Raw genomic sequence first — 15,786 nt, forward strand, 5'->3', positions numbered from 1 at the left:
TCAGACCCACCACTGGCTTGTGACTCTGTTTGAAAAGCACTGCAGTAGAATTAAGCAGCTTTTCTGAAAGATTTAGGTGACGCTTACTTTGAACGCTGCTACATATCATTGACATAACCATGCCATAAACATGACATGGCAGATGTTTTATCAGTAATATAAAAGTGTCACATTGACTTGGCTGATGCCATAATGCTTCATGTTATGACGGCTAGCTGTCATGGCATTAAACAGAAATAGTAACCTGACACTGTTATATTACTGAACAAAATCTGTCATGACATATTTATGGCATGATTATGTCAGTGTTCATGTTCGCTTCTATTAAATTTTAAAGATTTCGATTTGCTTTGATTACATGGATGCATGAAAATTGACCTGTTTTGCAATATCAATGAGAATGATGCCTGAGTTAAATAACATCAGTTGTGTTGAAAGTAGTGGTGGACTGTGACTATAAGAGCTAGACGTCAAAGCTCTTCCAGAGAATAGACTACCTCTATGATGATGCCAATTCTGCTAGCACCACTATGGGAGTTCCAATAGTATGTTAGGGCTAAGCTAACATTTGTGCACACAGCTGTTCTAGCTTGAAGCTTGCCAGAGACATCCTATATTTTCTATTTGAAGCTTGTAACATGTTCATATACCTAGCAGTTTTATAATGACTCTCAGTAAAGAGCCCTGCTACTGCTGTTTTCTATTTCTAACATATGCCTGAAGCCTGGTAAGACTAGCTCATTCTCACAGCCACTGACATATCTAGAACTTCCAGAAGGCCCAGTCTTATCCACAAAGGGCCAGGGTGGATGCAGGTCCTCAAACTAGTCGATAGTTATATGAGGTGTGCTTGGTTGGAATGAAAACCTGCAGCCACACAAGCCCTTTGTGGAAAAGAGCCTAGAGTATTTTTTTTTTAGTTCTCACAAAACTGGTCCCACCAATTGGAAACCAAAATGTGATTGGGTGATTTCACCGTCAGTTCCTAATTATGGTGGTCGCTGATCTGAAACATTAGGCCTTCTGTCCAGGTCCTGAAGTCCTAACCAATGGCAGAGCTTGCTTGGCTGTATCTACATAGATTTGGTCAGTTTTCCATATTTTCAAGTTTACAACTAAAATAAATAATGAAATAAGCGCTACTACAGCTCTTGCAGAGATGAACCCCTTGAAATGGCCAGGACCTATATTATTATATTACACCATTATATAACCTAAAAATAGTTCAACCAGTTTGCATTGAAGACCCTGTAGTGACTGAATAATAAGCCTTAGTATGTAGTAAAACTAGGATTTTAAGGGGTTAAATACACCAAGGCTAATTATTCTATTAAATAAAATGCACAAAAATATCTCCATTTTGTTGTTTTTGAGTTTTTGATTTAATTTGAAAATGCCTGTTGCTCTTTACATTGTATGTACATTTTATGAAGAATGGAACAAAAGGAACAGCCCAAAACAACTTTAAAAAAATTCTGGTTCCATTGACTTACATTAAAAAAAACTAACTGAACTCACAGATGTGTTAAAAATAAAAGAAAGACCACATATTAAAATGTTATCAAGGGTCAAATATGCTTATTTAAGAACATTTAGTAAACCATCGTGCATGGATCCTTCTCAAAGTATGAACTTAAGTGAGGAGAACAAAGCACTGCCTCATGCTAGATCTCTAGCCACTGTAACACTTTCTCTTGAATAGGAACTGGTTAGGGCAGTTTCAGCCCTGTTCCTTTCTGACTGATAGCATCATGATGGTGAGAGCTGATTTTCAGCTTAGCGTGTTCTGCTGTTTTTCTCGCTCTGTTTTCCTCTTTTCTCTGAAAGCTGTGCTGTGTGAGGCACGTTTCTAAAGCAGGTCACATCATGTTCCCCTCCGTCCACCCCTGCACAGTTCTCTTGTTGTGTTTGGTGTGGTTGTTGTTGACAGCTGAGGGCCTGAGGGATACGTGACTTAGACCTGCATATAAGCTTTAGGCTACATTACATTGTTGAAGGGGCACAAATCCGATTTTGGCTAAAATTGAGCAATAAGGCTGCCTGCACATTACAGGCCTTGATGTTCAGTTCACTGACCTTTCTGTCCTGATGGCTCACATTCAAGTTTATAACCCATAACTGTCATTAGAGTGGACGCATCTCGACCATGAAAGGACCCAGATGTGTACATCAGTATCACTAACATCATGCGCATGAGCAACATCAAAGGCATCATGAACAACAACCAAATGAGTGAATTAGCAGCACAAGCTTTGATCTCAAAGATTATTTTACAGAGATGGAGACTCACACTTGAGCTGCTTGTTTGCTCACTCACCACTCGACACGAACTTGCAATGAACTGACTTACAATTTAATTGACTCACAAGACTAAAAACTTGTGAAACTTTGTCAATTTTAGGACTATCATTAACGGTAAAGTCAGTCTCTCGCAGTGGTGTAATGATGATAATAATAATGGTGATAATGTAGTGTTTGGTTAGAAAACCCTACAATCTGCTACCATTCGTATTTGTGCTACCATTAATATCTGTATCATTGTTGAATTCAATGTCCTGATGATATACATATATTCTTTTAAGCTATTTGTTTATTTGTTGCATTTGGTTTTTTTTCTTTGTTTGTTTCATTTTTTAGTTAGTTTTGAGATTATTAGAAAGTTCCTGTTGTCTTTTTCATTGTGTGTAAATTTCATAATGAATAGACCAAAAGAAACGACCAAAAAAAGTCTGGTTCCTTTGACTTACATTAAAAGTAAAGTATGTTTTTTCCTTCTCCTGTAAAGTTACCATTGCCCAAGCCAAACCTGGGCATAGCTGGGCATTTAGATCACTATCACAAGTAATCATGTGGGAAAATGGGGGACTTTCGCCCAATCACAATCATGTATATATTTGTTTTTTGTTTTGTTTTTCAGAATCTAGCAAGAGTCATATGTGTTTCCTTAAACCTTTCCAATTACATTTTCACAAATTTGTGTCCATTCTAGTTTGGAAAACTAAGCTGTGTTCACTCTAAAGCTATGTTCGCATTCGAACCTCATTGTTCAATTCCTATTAGACCCCTTACCAAGTTTTATTACACACTCCTATAACCTAATAAAAGCTCCATTCATTTGCATTGTTGTTCCTGTAGTTAATGAATAACAAGCCTTAGTTTGTAATACACCTGGCATGTTAAGGGGTTAATTTGATGGTTCACATTCACGTAGGGAAGCGACTCAAATCTGTCAATAATGTGAACGAACCTGCTTCCTGAAATGACCTGCATGTGCTGATCCTAATCAATAGGATGAATGAACCTTGTGCGCCATGAACAACAAACAAACTAACCAGCAGAGTGAGCCTTTGTCGATTCATCGATAACTTGCTCTGAACAGCACTGAGCTTCATTATTAGAGAAAGATGAATGTGAAAAAGGGTCAAATGTGTTGCTTTTGCATCATTTACTGGTGCTAACTTATTACATTAACGCTGCATGATGATGCTTGTGCAGTGAAAGAAAACCACACAAATTCCAATCTGACCGTTCTCATTAAGGTTGCATGGCCACAAATCAGACATGTATTTGATGTAGGACCGCATATAAAAGTGGCTCAGATCTGATTTGAAAAGATCAGATTTTCATGTCTACACAGCTTGGAAAAAAACACATCTGTTTTGTAGATTTGTACCACTTCAGCCTGGTAATGTGAACTAGCCTAAGCTGCCTGGAGTGCTTTTTGTGCTCAATGCACACACTGTAACAGTAGCATCGCTGACGCTGTAATGAAATAAATAACACTAATAGCAGCACTTTTTGTGGCTACTTAGCCAATGAGATTAAAAGCAAAATATTCACGGAAAAAAAATGTTAACACAGCCTTAATCGAGTTTAATCCTTCAAATAAAAATGACATTTCAAAGGTAAACAACATCTTTTTGGTCAAAATGATGCAGTTCATATAGTGTGGTGTGCACAGGCTTCTAAACAGAACTCCACAGGCCTGACTGCAACTGACACATCCAAAACTGCACACTACTACGGTCTCAGAAATAAAGGTATGAAACTGTTACTGGGGCAGTACCCCTCATGTCCCTGGGGTGGTACACTCAAGGGTACATCTCAGTACCTTTAGTCAGGGAACATAATTGTACCATAATCCATTGAAATGATATTTTCTAAGCTGTATTGACTCCACACAGGCTTTTTATTTTATTGCTCTGTTTTAAAACATTCGGTTATGAAAAGATACAAATCTTTACTTTTCACCTGGAAAAACTTATTTAAGGTTCACAATTGGACCTTAAAACCACTGTTGTACCTTTGAGGGAACCTTGATGAACAAAAATGTACCCACACTGAACCTTTATTCCTAACAGTGTGGACTATCCATACTATACTGACGAACAGACTTCTAATGGTGTACTATTTTGGACATAATATTTAGTATCGTACTATGTGGTTTTGGACACAGTGCTAATCACTACCTCTTTTGCTCTGAGAACTAACCACCCCCGCCATGTGGTTGCCTGAGTCACAGAAAATGATGACTCTTGTAAATTACACTTATGACAGTGTGTTTCATTTTAGTTATTATTTATTTATTTATTTATTTTTGCCATTTGAAAAACACTGCTGGCTTAATTAAGGTGAATACTAGTAATGATAGAAAAGAGTGAGATTATCTAGAACATTCAGATTCTATCTGAACCTTTGCACTTAGGTTTAAAGCAGTTGCACGTTTTCTGCATCCTCACAGATTCTAAGTAATCAGAATTACTGTCTCTGTTGCTTCGGCCTAATTGCTACTGGCTAGAATCAAGAAATATTTATTTACTTGCTAAGGCACTGTGACTTTTATTTTGCCTGTGACTCAATCTGATGTGAAAATGATTTTTTTGGGTTTACACAACTCAGGAAAAAGGAAAATTGTGTTCACATTCATGCACATATAAAATATTGACAAATTTGCAATATATTTAATTTAAATACCTTTGATGGTAATTAACTGGTGAACAATTCATTTCAGATTTGTAATAATTTATATTTTATAATGTATTGACAGCATTTTTCAAATATGAAAAAATCCCATCTACGTCAAATTTAGGTCCAAAACATTAGTTTGTGCCACCACCCTGTAATATGAACACAGGCCTCTCTCTTTTTGCTCTGTTGCATGATTGCAACTCTCCGACATGGGGCGGCCTGCCTATTTCTCAGTGAGCTGTTACTCACCCGACTGGTCTGGCTGCCCATGTCGATGAGATGACTGAGTGGAAAAACGGAGATTGCGAAGCTCCTCACAAGAGTGAGGCACTGATGTGTCACTTTAGATTTTAGTGCTCTTGAAGGCTCAGGTGAGCAGCTTAATAAGACTTTATAACAAGTGAACAAAAACGAACCCAGCTGAAAGTCGGTGCTGAATTTTACCAGCTTTAGCAAATACTTGCTTTTTTCCACCAACTACTGCCAAATCCTTCTTAACTGCACTGGCAGCAGGGACCATGTGTGGAAATTAATATGTACACATCTCGCTGTGGGATTGAAAGTAATTTAGCTATGCTTTCTTTAGTCGTTCAGCAGATTAGCAATACGCCTCTCACACACACATACTGAAAACTCTTCATGGTGAAGAGTTGTTTCCATTTTAGCAGTGTTACCGTTAAAAGTCAGTATCAAATTATCCGTAAAGATGCAAAACAGTTCTCACCCTTGTTCCCGGTTTTGCAGATGACGTCTGAACAAAACAATCGCTGTGGGAGAGTGTTAAATTTTAGGCAATGCTAAACTTCTTTAGTGTGTTACACTCTCAGAAATGAAGGTAGTAAACTGTGATTGTAGTACCCCTCTTGTCACTGGGGTGGGACCCTCAAGGGTACATAAATCTACCATAATACATTGAAATTATATTTTCTTTTTTATTATATTTTCTAAGCTGTACTGACTCCACACACCCCGTCTCGTCTCCAGACTTTTATGTTATTGCTCTGTTTTAAAACATTTGGTTATGAAAAGGTACAAATCTGTACTTTTCACCTGGAAAAACCTATTTAAGATTCACAATTGGACCTTAAAACTACTGTTGTACCTTTCAGGGAACATTTACATTGTTAGTTATATTCCATTGAAATTGTGTTTTAATTTGCATTGATGCACCTTGTCTTGAAGCCAGGCTTTTCCTTATTTTTCTGTTTTAAAACATTAGGTTATGAAAACTTATGAATATGATCTCATTTAAAGTTCCTAATTGGACCTTAAGACCATTATTGTACCACTGAAGGTATACTTCTATTGTATATGTCTTGGTGATCAAAACTGTATCTGTACAATGTCTTTTTTTTTACTTTAGTTTCTTCATGGGGAAAAAATACTCTTACTACTCCTTACTTTACTTCTGAGTGACTCACTGAAACAACTGAAAAGTACAAAACCCAGAAGTCCTTTCAGCACTTTATTTGATAAAGAACAAGCCAATCAGTGTAAACATCATTTAAAAGGCTTATCACTATTCCTGCCTTTATTCTGACAAATATAGCCAGTTATACTGATTGAAATGATTAAGAGAGCCAGTAGAAATAGTTCAAAAACAGCAGACTCAGATTAAAATCTTTATGAATGAAAGTCAGAAAGCATAATGTAATATAAAGGCCGTTTATTCGGACGACAGTAAATGAAATCGAGGACGTGTATAACCGACACTGACCACACATTATTTTTTTGGACAAAAAGAATGCAACATTATTTTACTCACACTCTGATGGGTTTTGCAAACTTTGGCTAGCAACAAAAACTCATTGACTAATGAAGGTCGCCTCTGCTGTTGACATGACAACAACCAAGATGGACGGAGCAGCTGTGTTCCAGCAACAGAACTTTTTTTTTACAGATGTCAAAAGAGTCAAAATCTCTAAAAACAGCTCAAACTGAGCTGCAAAGATCTGAGTTAAATGTGGAAGACCTTAAATTTTGGTTTATGAAGAACCAAAGAACAGCAGCCCTGTGTCATTGTTTCTGTGTGAAGCAAAGAATCAGATCTTATATGTATTTAAAGACATTCAGCCTGTTTGTTTTGTGCTTCATCTCATGTGGAGCTACATCTTCAAAATCAGCTCAAACTGAGTTACAGAGATCCCAGATGCACATGGGGTAAAGAAACTCTCTGTTCTCCTTTCACTGTTTCAAAGTGGAACAGATGTTATGTGACATCGCAGTTTGCCCATTTCGTAATGAGGACTTGGTTTTGCAGCGCAGTGTCAGATCCAGTGTGTACAGTTTTGCATTCAAATATTTCATATTTTCACGTTTTTGTTTTTTTTTCCATTTATATTTGGTGTGTAATGGACTAAAAATCTGAATCTGTAAAGTGTTAAACTACATTGTTACTGGAGAAAATATCACTTTACTGTAATATGTTTATTTGTACTGTATTACAACATTGTTTATCACATTACTGTATTACAAACACTGTTTATCAACCACGTTAAATGCTATGTTAGCATTCTGAATAGGCATATTAACCTAATCGAAGAATGACTGGAAATAATGAATTACTTTGTAAAAAGAACTCATAAAGTTCGGAATCCAAACAAACCAATATACATTAATATAGAAAAAATAGCACAGCACTAACATTAGTTTTGTTCAATTTTCACCTATTGGTTTCACGACCTCACAGGCACATGTCTGTGCTATGTAAAGAAAATGATTCTAGTGCTGTCCATTTTTTTTTTCTTATTAATGTTTGCGATTTTTTAAGATTTAGCACTGCAGACACATTCTCAGTCTTTTAAAGACTTCAATCCATGAGCCAGTCCAGTCCAGTGCGAGAGAGCTGAGCTGCATCTCACTGCTAAAAGTGTGATAGTTTATGTGCGTCCCTTACCTACGATAGCCAGGACAGCCACGGCAACAACACTCACTGCTGCAATGATGATTATCATGGTGGATCCATCTACAACAATCAGACACAGACATGTTAACTCGAGTACATGACAAAAACACTCCACCCAGTCTAGTATAACAGTGGGATCTTTCACATGCAGGAAAAATATCATTTGAAATGAACAACACTGTAAATTTAAGTAGTTAAACTAGGTTGTGAGCAATTTCTCATTATAATGAATGAGATTTTTTTTCAACATGTAAATGCAACTGTGGGCGGAGCATGGATAGATTAATCTAGCTGGGCATCATTTTGTAGTCAACATCATGCCCAAATAAGGAGCTACAAATCTTATGAGAAAAAGTTCTTTTCCTCTCTTTTTAGAAAGTTATTTTCCAGGATAATTTCAATAATTTATATACTCATCAGCTGTTGCTCAAGAAAGGTCATCTTAAAGTAATGTACAACATCCTTAACATGAAAGTGAACAATTCAACCAATAGCAGACTTTTACTGACTGAGTGACACACTGAAACTCCCAATCATCATCTGAGCATAAGCTCTGGTGAAATGTTAGTGAATGTTAGATGCTGCAAGACGAAATGTGTCAGTGTAGCCTCGCTCTACCAGGTGTTCCAACACACCGTCCATCTCTCCACATGCAACAGTGTAGCATTACAAACTACAATATGTTTGAATGGCCACTGAAACTGGACATTATTTGTTATCAATAGGCCAAAAATTTCTTTGGTTTAATGTCAAAATTTACACTTTTCCAGGACCTTTTTTTTTTTTATGTTTTCCAGTTTTCTTATTGCCCAGGTGTTTTCAATGGCTGCAAAGCCAGAATATAAACTTCCATACTACTCAGACTGTAGGCTGCCAAAGAAGCATAAGTACCATAATTGATGAAACTTGTTGGTTTGCGTTGGGTATTTTGGTGGTGAGGTTGCCAGTCTTGTGATGTCAGTTCCATGTTAGCAAACATGCAGCTATATTTGTAATTGGACTTGTTAATGACCTTGTAATTCAGAGACTTCAATGATATTTTAGGAAAAAAATGTGCACAGCACAAAACTTCAGGTTTGGAACATTTTTTGTTTACTACATGGTCTGAGAGCAATGGCTTTTTGAAAAAACAGTTTGTTTTTTCTCATAAAGAAAAATTGCTTAGACCCAGAGCTCCTAATATGGGCATGGTGCCAACAACAAAATGACTTCAGAGGTCTATTTTTCCAAAAAAAGCCAAGAACACACGGCCTAATGTTTGGCTTCATATGCTGTTTTTCACAAATAATTTACATGCATATCTGATTTTAATTGTTGCCTTGATTTTTTTTATTTATTTATTTATTTATTTATTTTTACCATCATCTCCTGCGTCCTTATCTGGTGAGGACTGCACTTCATTCTTGAGTTCCATCGTTCCAGAACTTGTTATGTCTGAAACATACAAACAAATAACTAAAAAAAAAATAACACTTAATTGCTCACACAGGAACATAGAACGTACACACACTCTCAAGTGAATGCTCCCATCCATACACATTCAGTTCAAAGCCCCTTAAAGTAATTATCAACTTCTTCGGTTCAGTTTAGGTTTCGTGGGAATGTTCTTCTTAAGTCTAAAAATCCGAGCCCCTCGTTCATTTTGAAGGTAATTTCACTTTCCTCCACAGTCCTCCAGCCTGAACCCGGCCTGTCTCGGCTGAACTGGAGGGTGAGCAGTGCCTCTCTTAACAGCTCAGTAATTCTATCAGAAGGCAATCATCCTGCAGATGAAGAGTGACAGCAGTAGGCGGCGGAGGCCTGAATGGTGGAGTGTGCATTAAGCAGAGAGACGACAGCGCCAGGCCCATCAGCCGGGCTCCGCGGGGAGAGGCTAATTGATTGCTTTCAGGAATTAATGTGACGGGTGCATTGGTTTGGCCTTACAGTAACAACCTGTCTTCATGCTGCATCTGCTGCCGCTGCTAAAGAAGGCTTACCGTCTGAATCCTCGTCTGGTTCATCATCTGTGGACGGATGAGTAGGACAGGAGAGAGAGAGAGAAAGAGAGAGAGATACAGGGTGTCATTAATAAAAGCTTGTTGTAAGTGTATGCATTCATATCAAAGCACCTTTTTCAGTTCTATTGGGAAAGGTGGAATAAAGTGGTCTACATTTTAAATGATTAACTTTCTGACAAATATTAACCTGCATTTTATCTAGAGATAAAAACTTTCAGGTATGTGAGAAAAAAGTGCTATTTATTAAAAGTTTGCTAGCTAAAAAACAGAAAAGAATGATGTGAGGATCATCCTACCTCCATTTCCTGAACCTTCATAGTCTTCTGAATTCTGGCTGACTAAACAGATAAAGCAAGAGGAAAAACAAAACATACAGAACCAAGTTATGAACTGGACGATTGCACCAGCTATAAGCAAGTTCAAACATAGGCTAGTGATGACCTAAGCATTGACTTAGTTCATGTTAATACACTAAATTAAAACAAGCTACACTACACACGCTGTTTTTTTGTTTACATTGAGCTACTAAATATTTACACCTACCCACAAGCAGGTGTAAGTGTTGGCGAAACCAATGGGAACTACATAATAAAAAATACGACCCTAGTAGAAAAGGTTAATTGGTAGAATTAGTTTTGTCACTAAGATAACAAGCTAATAAACACAAAGGGTTGTTTTCCTGAACAGGCCTAGTCTTAATTCCAGGACTAGGTTTACTCCCTGTCTGGGAAATTGCCCCAAAACATGTGAGTTTAACTTTCAGTTCCAAACACAAAGCTAACACCCATAACTCCAGTTCAGTGAGACTCTGCAAATGGTCAAATTTCTATGCTGATGGTGCGGTGATGTTGGTTGGCCAGAAAACATTGTTTAAAAAGTTGCATGTTCAGTCGTTGCAAAGACGTGTGGAAAAATAAACAAGTAAACAAAGGAAATAGATATTCAATTCTATTTAATTCAGTTGAAAATGCGTCAGCTCAAATTGTTGTCCATGTTTCCATGACAACATGTTTGTTGACTGGTTCTGACTTTGTCATCATTTGTCATCAATATGCTTAAATTACAGCGATTAGCTTTGTTGCTGTGCACACATTAATTAGCTAGGAGATTACTTACAGATTGGTGGTGCAACTGAATTTGGTGGAATAATGGTTTGGAAATAAGTAGTGTTAACTAATGACTTTTTAAAGGCTTACTAAAGACTTAGGAGCACAGATTTCATTACAAATTAATTAATTTTAACAAATTTATTAATTTAATCTCAAGTCACTTCATCTCAGTCCAATAGAATTCCAGATTAAATTTAATATGAAGGTCCTACTGGAATCTTGGTGCAGCATTCGATACAGTTGATCACAAGATCCTGATCTATTAATTTAAAATTAGGCAGGCCTGTCTGACTTTGAATGGTGTAACAAATGGTTTGACAAACAGGCAGTTTCTTGTTGTACTTTGAATCCGTTCATCTAAAAAAAATGTAGCGCTTCATTTGGAGTTCCACAAGGTTCCATTTTAGGATCGTTCTTTTTTTCACTCTACAGGCTGCCTGTATGAAATGTGATCACGAAACATGAGATATTTAATTGCTACATTGACAAACTATATCTTTTCATTCCCTCTGGAAATCATGACTTTGTCGACAGGCTAGAACCAGAATTTCTGTCATGTTCCAGCACATGATCTTAGATCTGAAACTAAGATACCCTGCAAATATCCTGTGTAAATGACAGAAAAAAAAAAGTGGAGAGGCCTCTTTCCATTACTACGCTTCTAAACTGAGGAACTTCTTACCTTTTACAACTAGGCATTATATTATTTGATTGCTTTTCCTACTGAATATGCTGTAGCAGAACACTTATACCGTAATGCAGGTTATTGATGTCGCAATGAAACTTCCGCAAATGATGCAAGTGTAACTGAAAGCTTATTGAATCAGGTGTTTGTTGGCCTATACAGCTGTGCTCTTCACAGACTGCAAGTGAGAAAGAGTCTGTTGTGATCATGAGGGTCCAAAATCGTTAAATCCTTCAAGACAGTAATACTGTAGACTGCTATAGCTTAGACATAGGGAACTTACCTGAGGCCGTGAGGATCAAACCCAGCAAGAATAACCGCAACATTTTCCAAGTCTGCAAAGCAAACAAACAGTTTTACAAGTCGTGACTATTCAAGATACAGATAAAAGTTCACATTACAGATTGCACAATCTGTTCCATCTGAAACATTATACTGAAAACATCATAAGTTTGGTCTGAAAGTGAACTTTCTTTGGTCTCACCACATTTGTGATAAGTCACGACTGATGATTATCAACTTTTTCAGTAGGTTTGGTGCTGTTTGGCTGAAGGGCAAGCTGGGCTGATGATTTGCAAGTGCGGTTGAGTTTGTACTTTAAGGATGAGGTCACCTCTATTTCTGTTTACCAAAGTATCCAGAAAGCAGACTCAGTGGGAAACTTTGTTGAAATGTCACTGTATCGTGACTTGACATGCTGACTGCATTTCCCACAGTACTCAGCAGGAATCATGAGTGTGTGCGGTGTGTTTTTGGCCAGTCAGACGTGTAGGTGGAGGTGGAGGTGATCCAACCCATATCTCGAGGCTTAGTTGGCCAAATACCAGCATGATTGAGCAAAAGAGCACTAGCGGGAACGTAACCAATGTCCCTGCTGACTGTTCTGCTGGAGAAATAATGGAATACTTCAGTGTTTTTCCAGTGTTTTTTCTACCTAATTTTGATTTGATGCCATAATTTCAATGGTTTCCCTGTATTTTAGGTACCTGGTCTTTTAGGCCTCCAGAGAAAATGAAATGATATGCATGTCTGTAATTTTCAACAGAATCACCAGGCCTTTTGTATTTAAACTCTGCAACTATTGCAGTAGGACTAATTAAGTATTATGATGTGTCTAAATTAGTATACTCAATTAATAAGAAGCAATGCTTGGTGGAAACAAAAGTTTTAAAATCTTGAAGGAGAAAGTTATCCAGTTAGGATTTTTTATCCTGGTATCCAGGTATATACGACCTCTCTCATTGGTAAGGCCTTCAGACATTTTAGTTTAGTCCGCACCAAAATAATATGTGTAAAAGGTGCCTCGGACCACAGTCTGGACCGCAAGATGAAAATTTTTTCAGATCAAAAGAAGTGGTCTTATTTTCTGAAAGGATGAGAAAGACGACGTTCATTTTGCTCATTCAAACGGAAAAGGCTGCCCACCGAATTGATATCATGCTAACATCACGCTCCTCTACAAACCAAGAAATGCGTGCATTCACATGCACTCAATAATCTGATAATAATCGGATTTCTGCAGTTGCATTTCTGCAATTCTGCATCTGATTATTCAAATGGTCGTGTAAACAGCATACTCCGATTTCTTAGATTGGAGTAAGGTCTAGAAATCCGATTAAGAACTCCAGTAAAGAGAGCTGGAATTTAGGTCAGTAATCAGATTTCTCAGTGTATGTGAACTCTTACTCTGATTTTTTTCGGATTTCTCAGTCTGCGCATGTGTGAAAACAGCCTTTGCCATGAGATGGCAGCAAAACGCTTTTGGAGCTATGCTGAAAACAGCTACATGCTTGACGAAATGAAGGATTTAAGTATTTTTCATTTTCTAGATGATGTATTTTCATATTTTCAGGTAAAGTAGCACAATGTTTAAAAAAAAAAAGTCCTGGCATGAAGTTTGAGTTTTACGTTACGTTTACATCATGTCTTCTGTGAGTTTATTGGCTGGTTGCAAAGCTGAAATCCGATTACTGCCTGACTCATGTGGACCCAGAGTTTCCCATTTATCTGATTACTCAGCTGCGTGTAAATGCGTTGATCGGATTACTGACAAAATCTGATTTTCTGCAGTTATCGGATTATTCAGAGCATGTTAACGCATTCAATGTCAAGTAAAAAGGAGACACAGCCCACGTAGGTGATGACGACAGGACATATATATGTAATGCAATGTAAAGTTCTTTAGTGTTCTTTCTACATTGTAATGTGAAGCCAAAACTATCCAGATCAAATGTATACAATGTAACAACAACATGAACCTTGGTTCAGATCTTGGTCTGGACTTTCAGATGTGAAACCCCCTTAGAAATTAGATTAATCGCTACCATATTTTGAAAGTGACATTGAAATCAACCAATCATGTCTTGATTTCTAATGGGTGGGACTAAGTTCATGCCAAAAACAGCACTTTAGGCCTTATTCTGGAAGTTCTAAGTTCTGTCTGTGAAAACAATTGGTAGCCGAACTAGCTTTCAGGTATTTGTTAGAAAACAGCAGCAGCTCTATGCCAGGGCTCTTTACTGAAGGAGTCATTGTAGAAGTCACAAACTTCCATGTTTAATCTCGAACATCCAGCAGCAGCATTAGCTTAGCACTAACGTACTGTTAAAAATCTTATAGAAGCACTAGCAGAAATTAGCGTCATCATATAGGTGTTTTCCTTTCTTGCCTCTGCGTGTCAGGCAAGGCGTGTGAGGTCTTATATAATCATGTTCTTATGGCCTAAACCACACTTGTTTTCCAACACCCATGTGCATGTTTCACTGTGTGCACATAAACACATGTACAGGAGATGAGCGCAGCGATAATGAACTGTGGCTGCCCACTGATTTCTTTCTATCTCTGACTACAAGATGAGTTCAGCTACTTTTATTTTTTTTTTCCCACAGAATGTTCCAACTCTCTCTCATGCCACCTCTTATACTTAATAGCCTACGCAGATGTGTACAACCCACAGCTGGCCAAGCCGAGTTTCCGTTGCCTCTTCCTTATTACAATCGGCCCTGTTTATTTCTCTCACTCTCTCTCTCTCTCTCTCTCTCTCTCTCTCTCTCTCCCTGTTCTCGGATGGCTGGGAAATACGTCTTCCTAAATTTTACCCTGGAAATGTTCAAAAATAGCCACACAACAGTATCAGTTTGTTATTTTTTTTTCAGAATTTCCTTTCCTTCTTCCTCAAGAGGAGCTCAACCAGCTTCCCCAATTTAGCCATCTCCTTCATACATGCTATTGTTACAGATGCCTATTGTGTCAAGCTGCGCTTCCTGATGCTGAATTATGCTGCTGGGCCTCCACGTCAAGTGACCTGCTTTGTTTAGCAACTTGACACTTCGTAAGGAAATTGTGCTAGAGCTGTATTGCACCTGCACTATGCCCACTGTTACTGGCATATGTAGTACTTTAGCCGGACGTTCGCTGATGGCAGTTTTCCCATACTGGAGAACTGGAGTGAACCCTGAGCTTATGGGAATTGATGCATGTGTGTGTGCAGGCATGCTCGTGCATGTGCATCTCTGTGTTTGTACAAGAATGTGGACCTACAGTCAAGACTAGGGTACAGCTGTGAGAATTAGGGGTGTTGACAGGTAATCAAATAGTCAGTTAACTATTCCAGATGCCTGTATATGAACCCTGAAATCACTATTTGGGTATTCATACCATCATTTTTTGGGGGATTTCTCAATGTTTACTTGATATGTAAAGAACTGATCTAACAAACCCAAAAATCCACAAAATTTTTATGTATAGTTCATGTTCTTAGGGCTTACTGAACTGGGATGCACTTTGATTGAGCTCAGGCTTTTGCTCAGTGACTATCACAGTGCATCCAACAATAAAATAATTCATATGCATCTTTTATACAGTGATATGAAACCTGCCAGCACCAAGCAAGTTCAGATTCTACACTGTACAGATAGATCATCCACTTATACACTCTGCCAACTGAACATGTTCTCTATATACAGTTAGCAATATTCAGGAAATCTGTGTATTATATGTATTAAAATAAAGTATTTGAGTGACTCTGAACTGACATAACCCAGCAGCTCATATGCTTCACATCAATATACAGAGTGCAAACACGTCCATCATCCACACTGCTATGGAAGGCTCACAGAA

At 37.8% G+C, this 15,786-nt stretch overlaps 1 protein-coding gene across 1 annotated transcript in view; it reads right to left on the reverse strand.

Annotated features, from left to right (window-relative positions):
• The window catches only part of si:dkey-262k9.2, a 43,170-nt gene that overhangs the window by 8,956 nt on the left and 18,428 nt on the right, over window positions 1–15,786 (reverse strand). Inside the window, exons 4-9 of the mRNA XM_036565269.1 lie at window positions 11,951–12,002; window positions 10,170–10,211; window positions 9,853–9,879; window positions 9,233–9,307; window positions 7,865–7,933; window positions 5,693–5,735 (exon numbers count right to left, since the gene is read on the reverse strand). Coding sequence (XP_036421162.1) covers window positions 5,693–5,735; window positions 7,865–7,933; window positions 9,233–9,307; window positions 9,853–9,879; window positions 10,170–10,211; window positions 11,951–11,993 — 299 coding nt within the window. The 5' untranslated portion in view covers window positions 11,994–12,002. The remainder of the gene's footprint in view (window positions 1–5,692; window positions 5,736–7,864; window positions 7,934–9,232; window positions 9,308–9,852; window positions 9,880–10,169; window positions 10,212–11,950; window positions 12,003–15,786) is intronic.

The sequence above is a fragment of the Colossoma macropomum genome, unplaced genomic scaffold (assembly GCF_904425465.1).
Source record: "Colossoma macropomum unplaced genomic scaffold, Colossoma_macropomum, whole genome shotgun sequence".
NCBI lineage: Eukaryota > Metazoa > Chordata > Actinopteri > Characiformes > Serrasalmidae > Colossoma > Colossoma macropomum.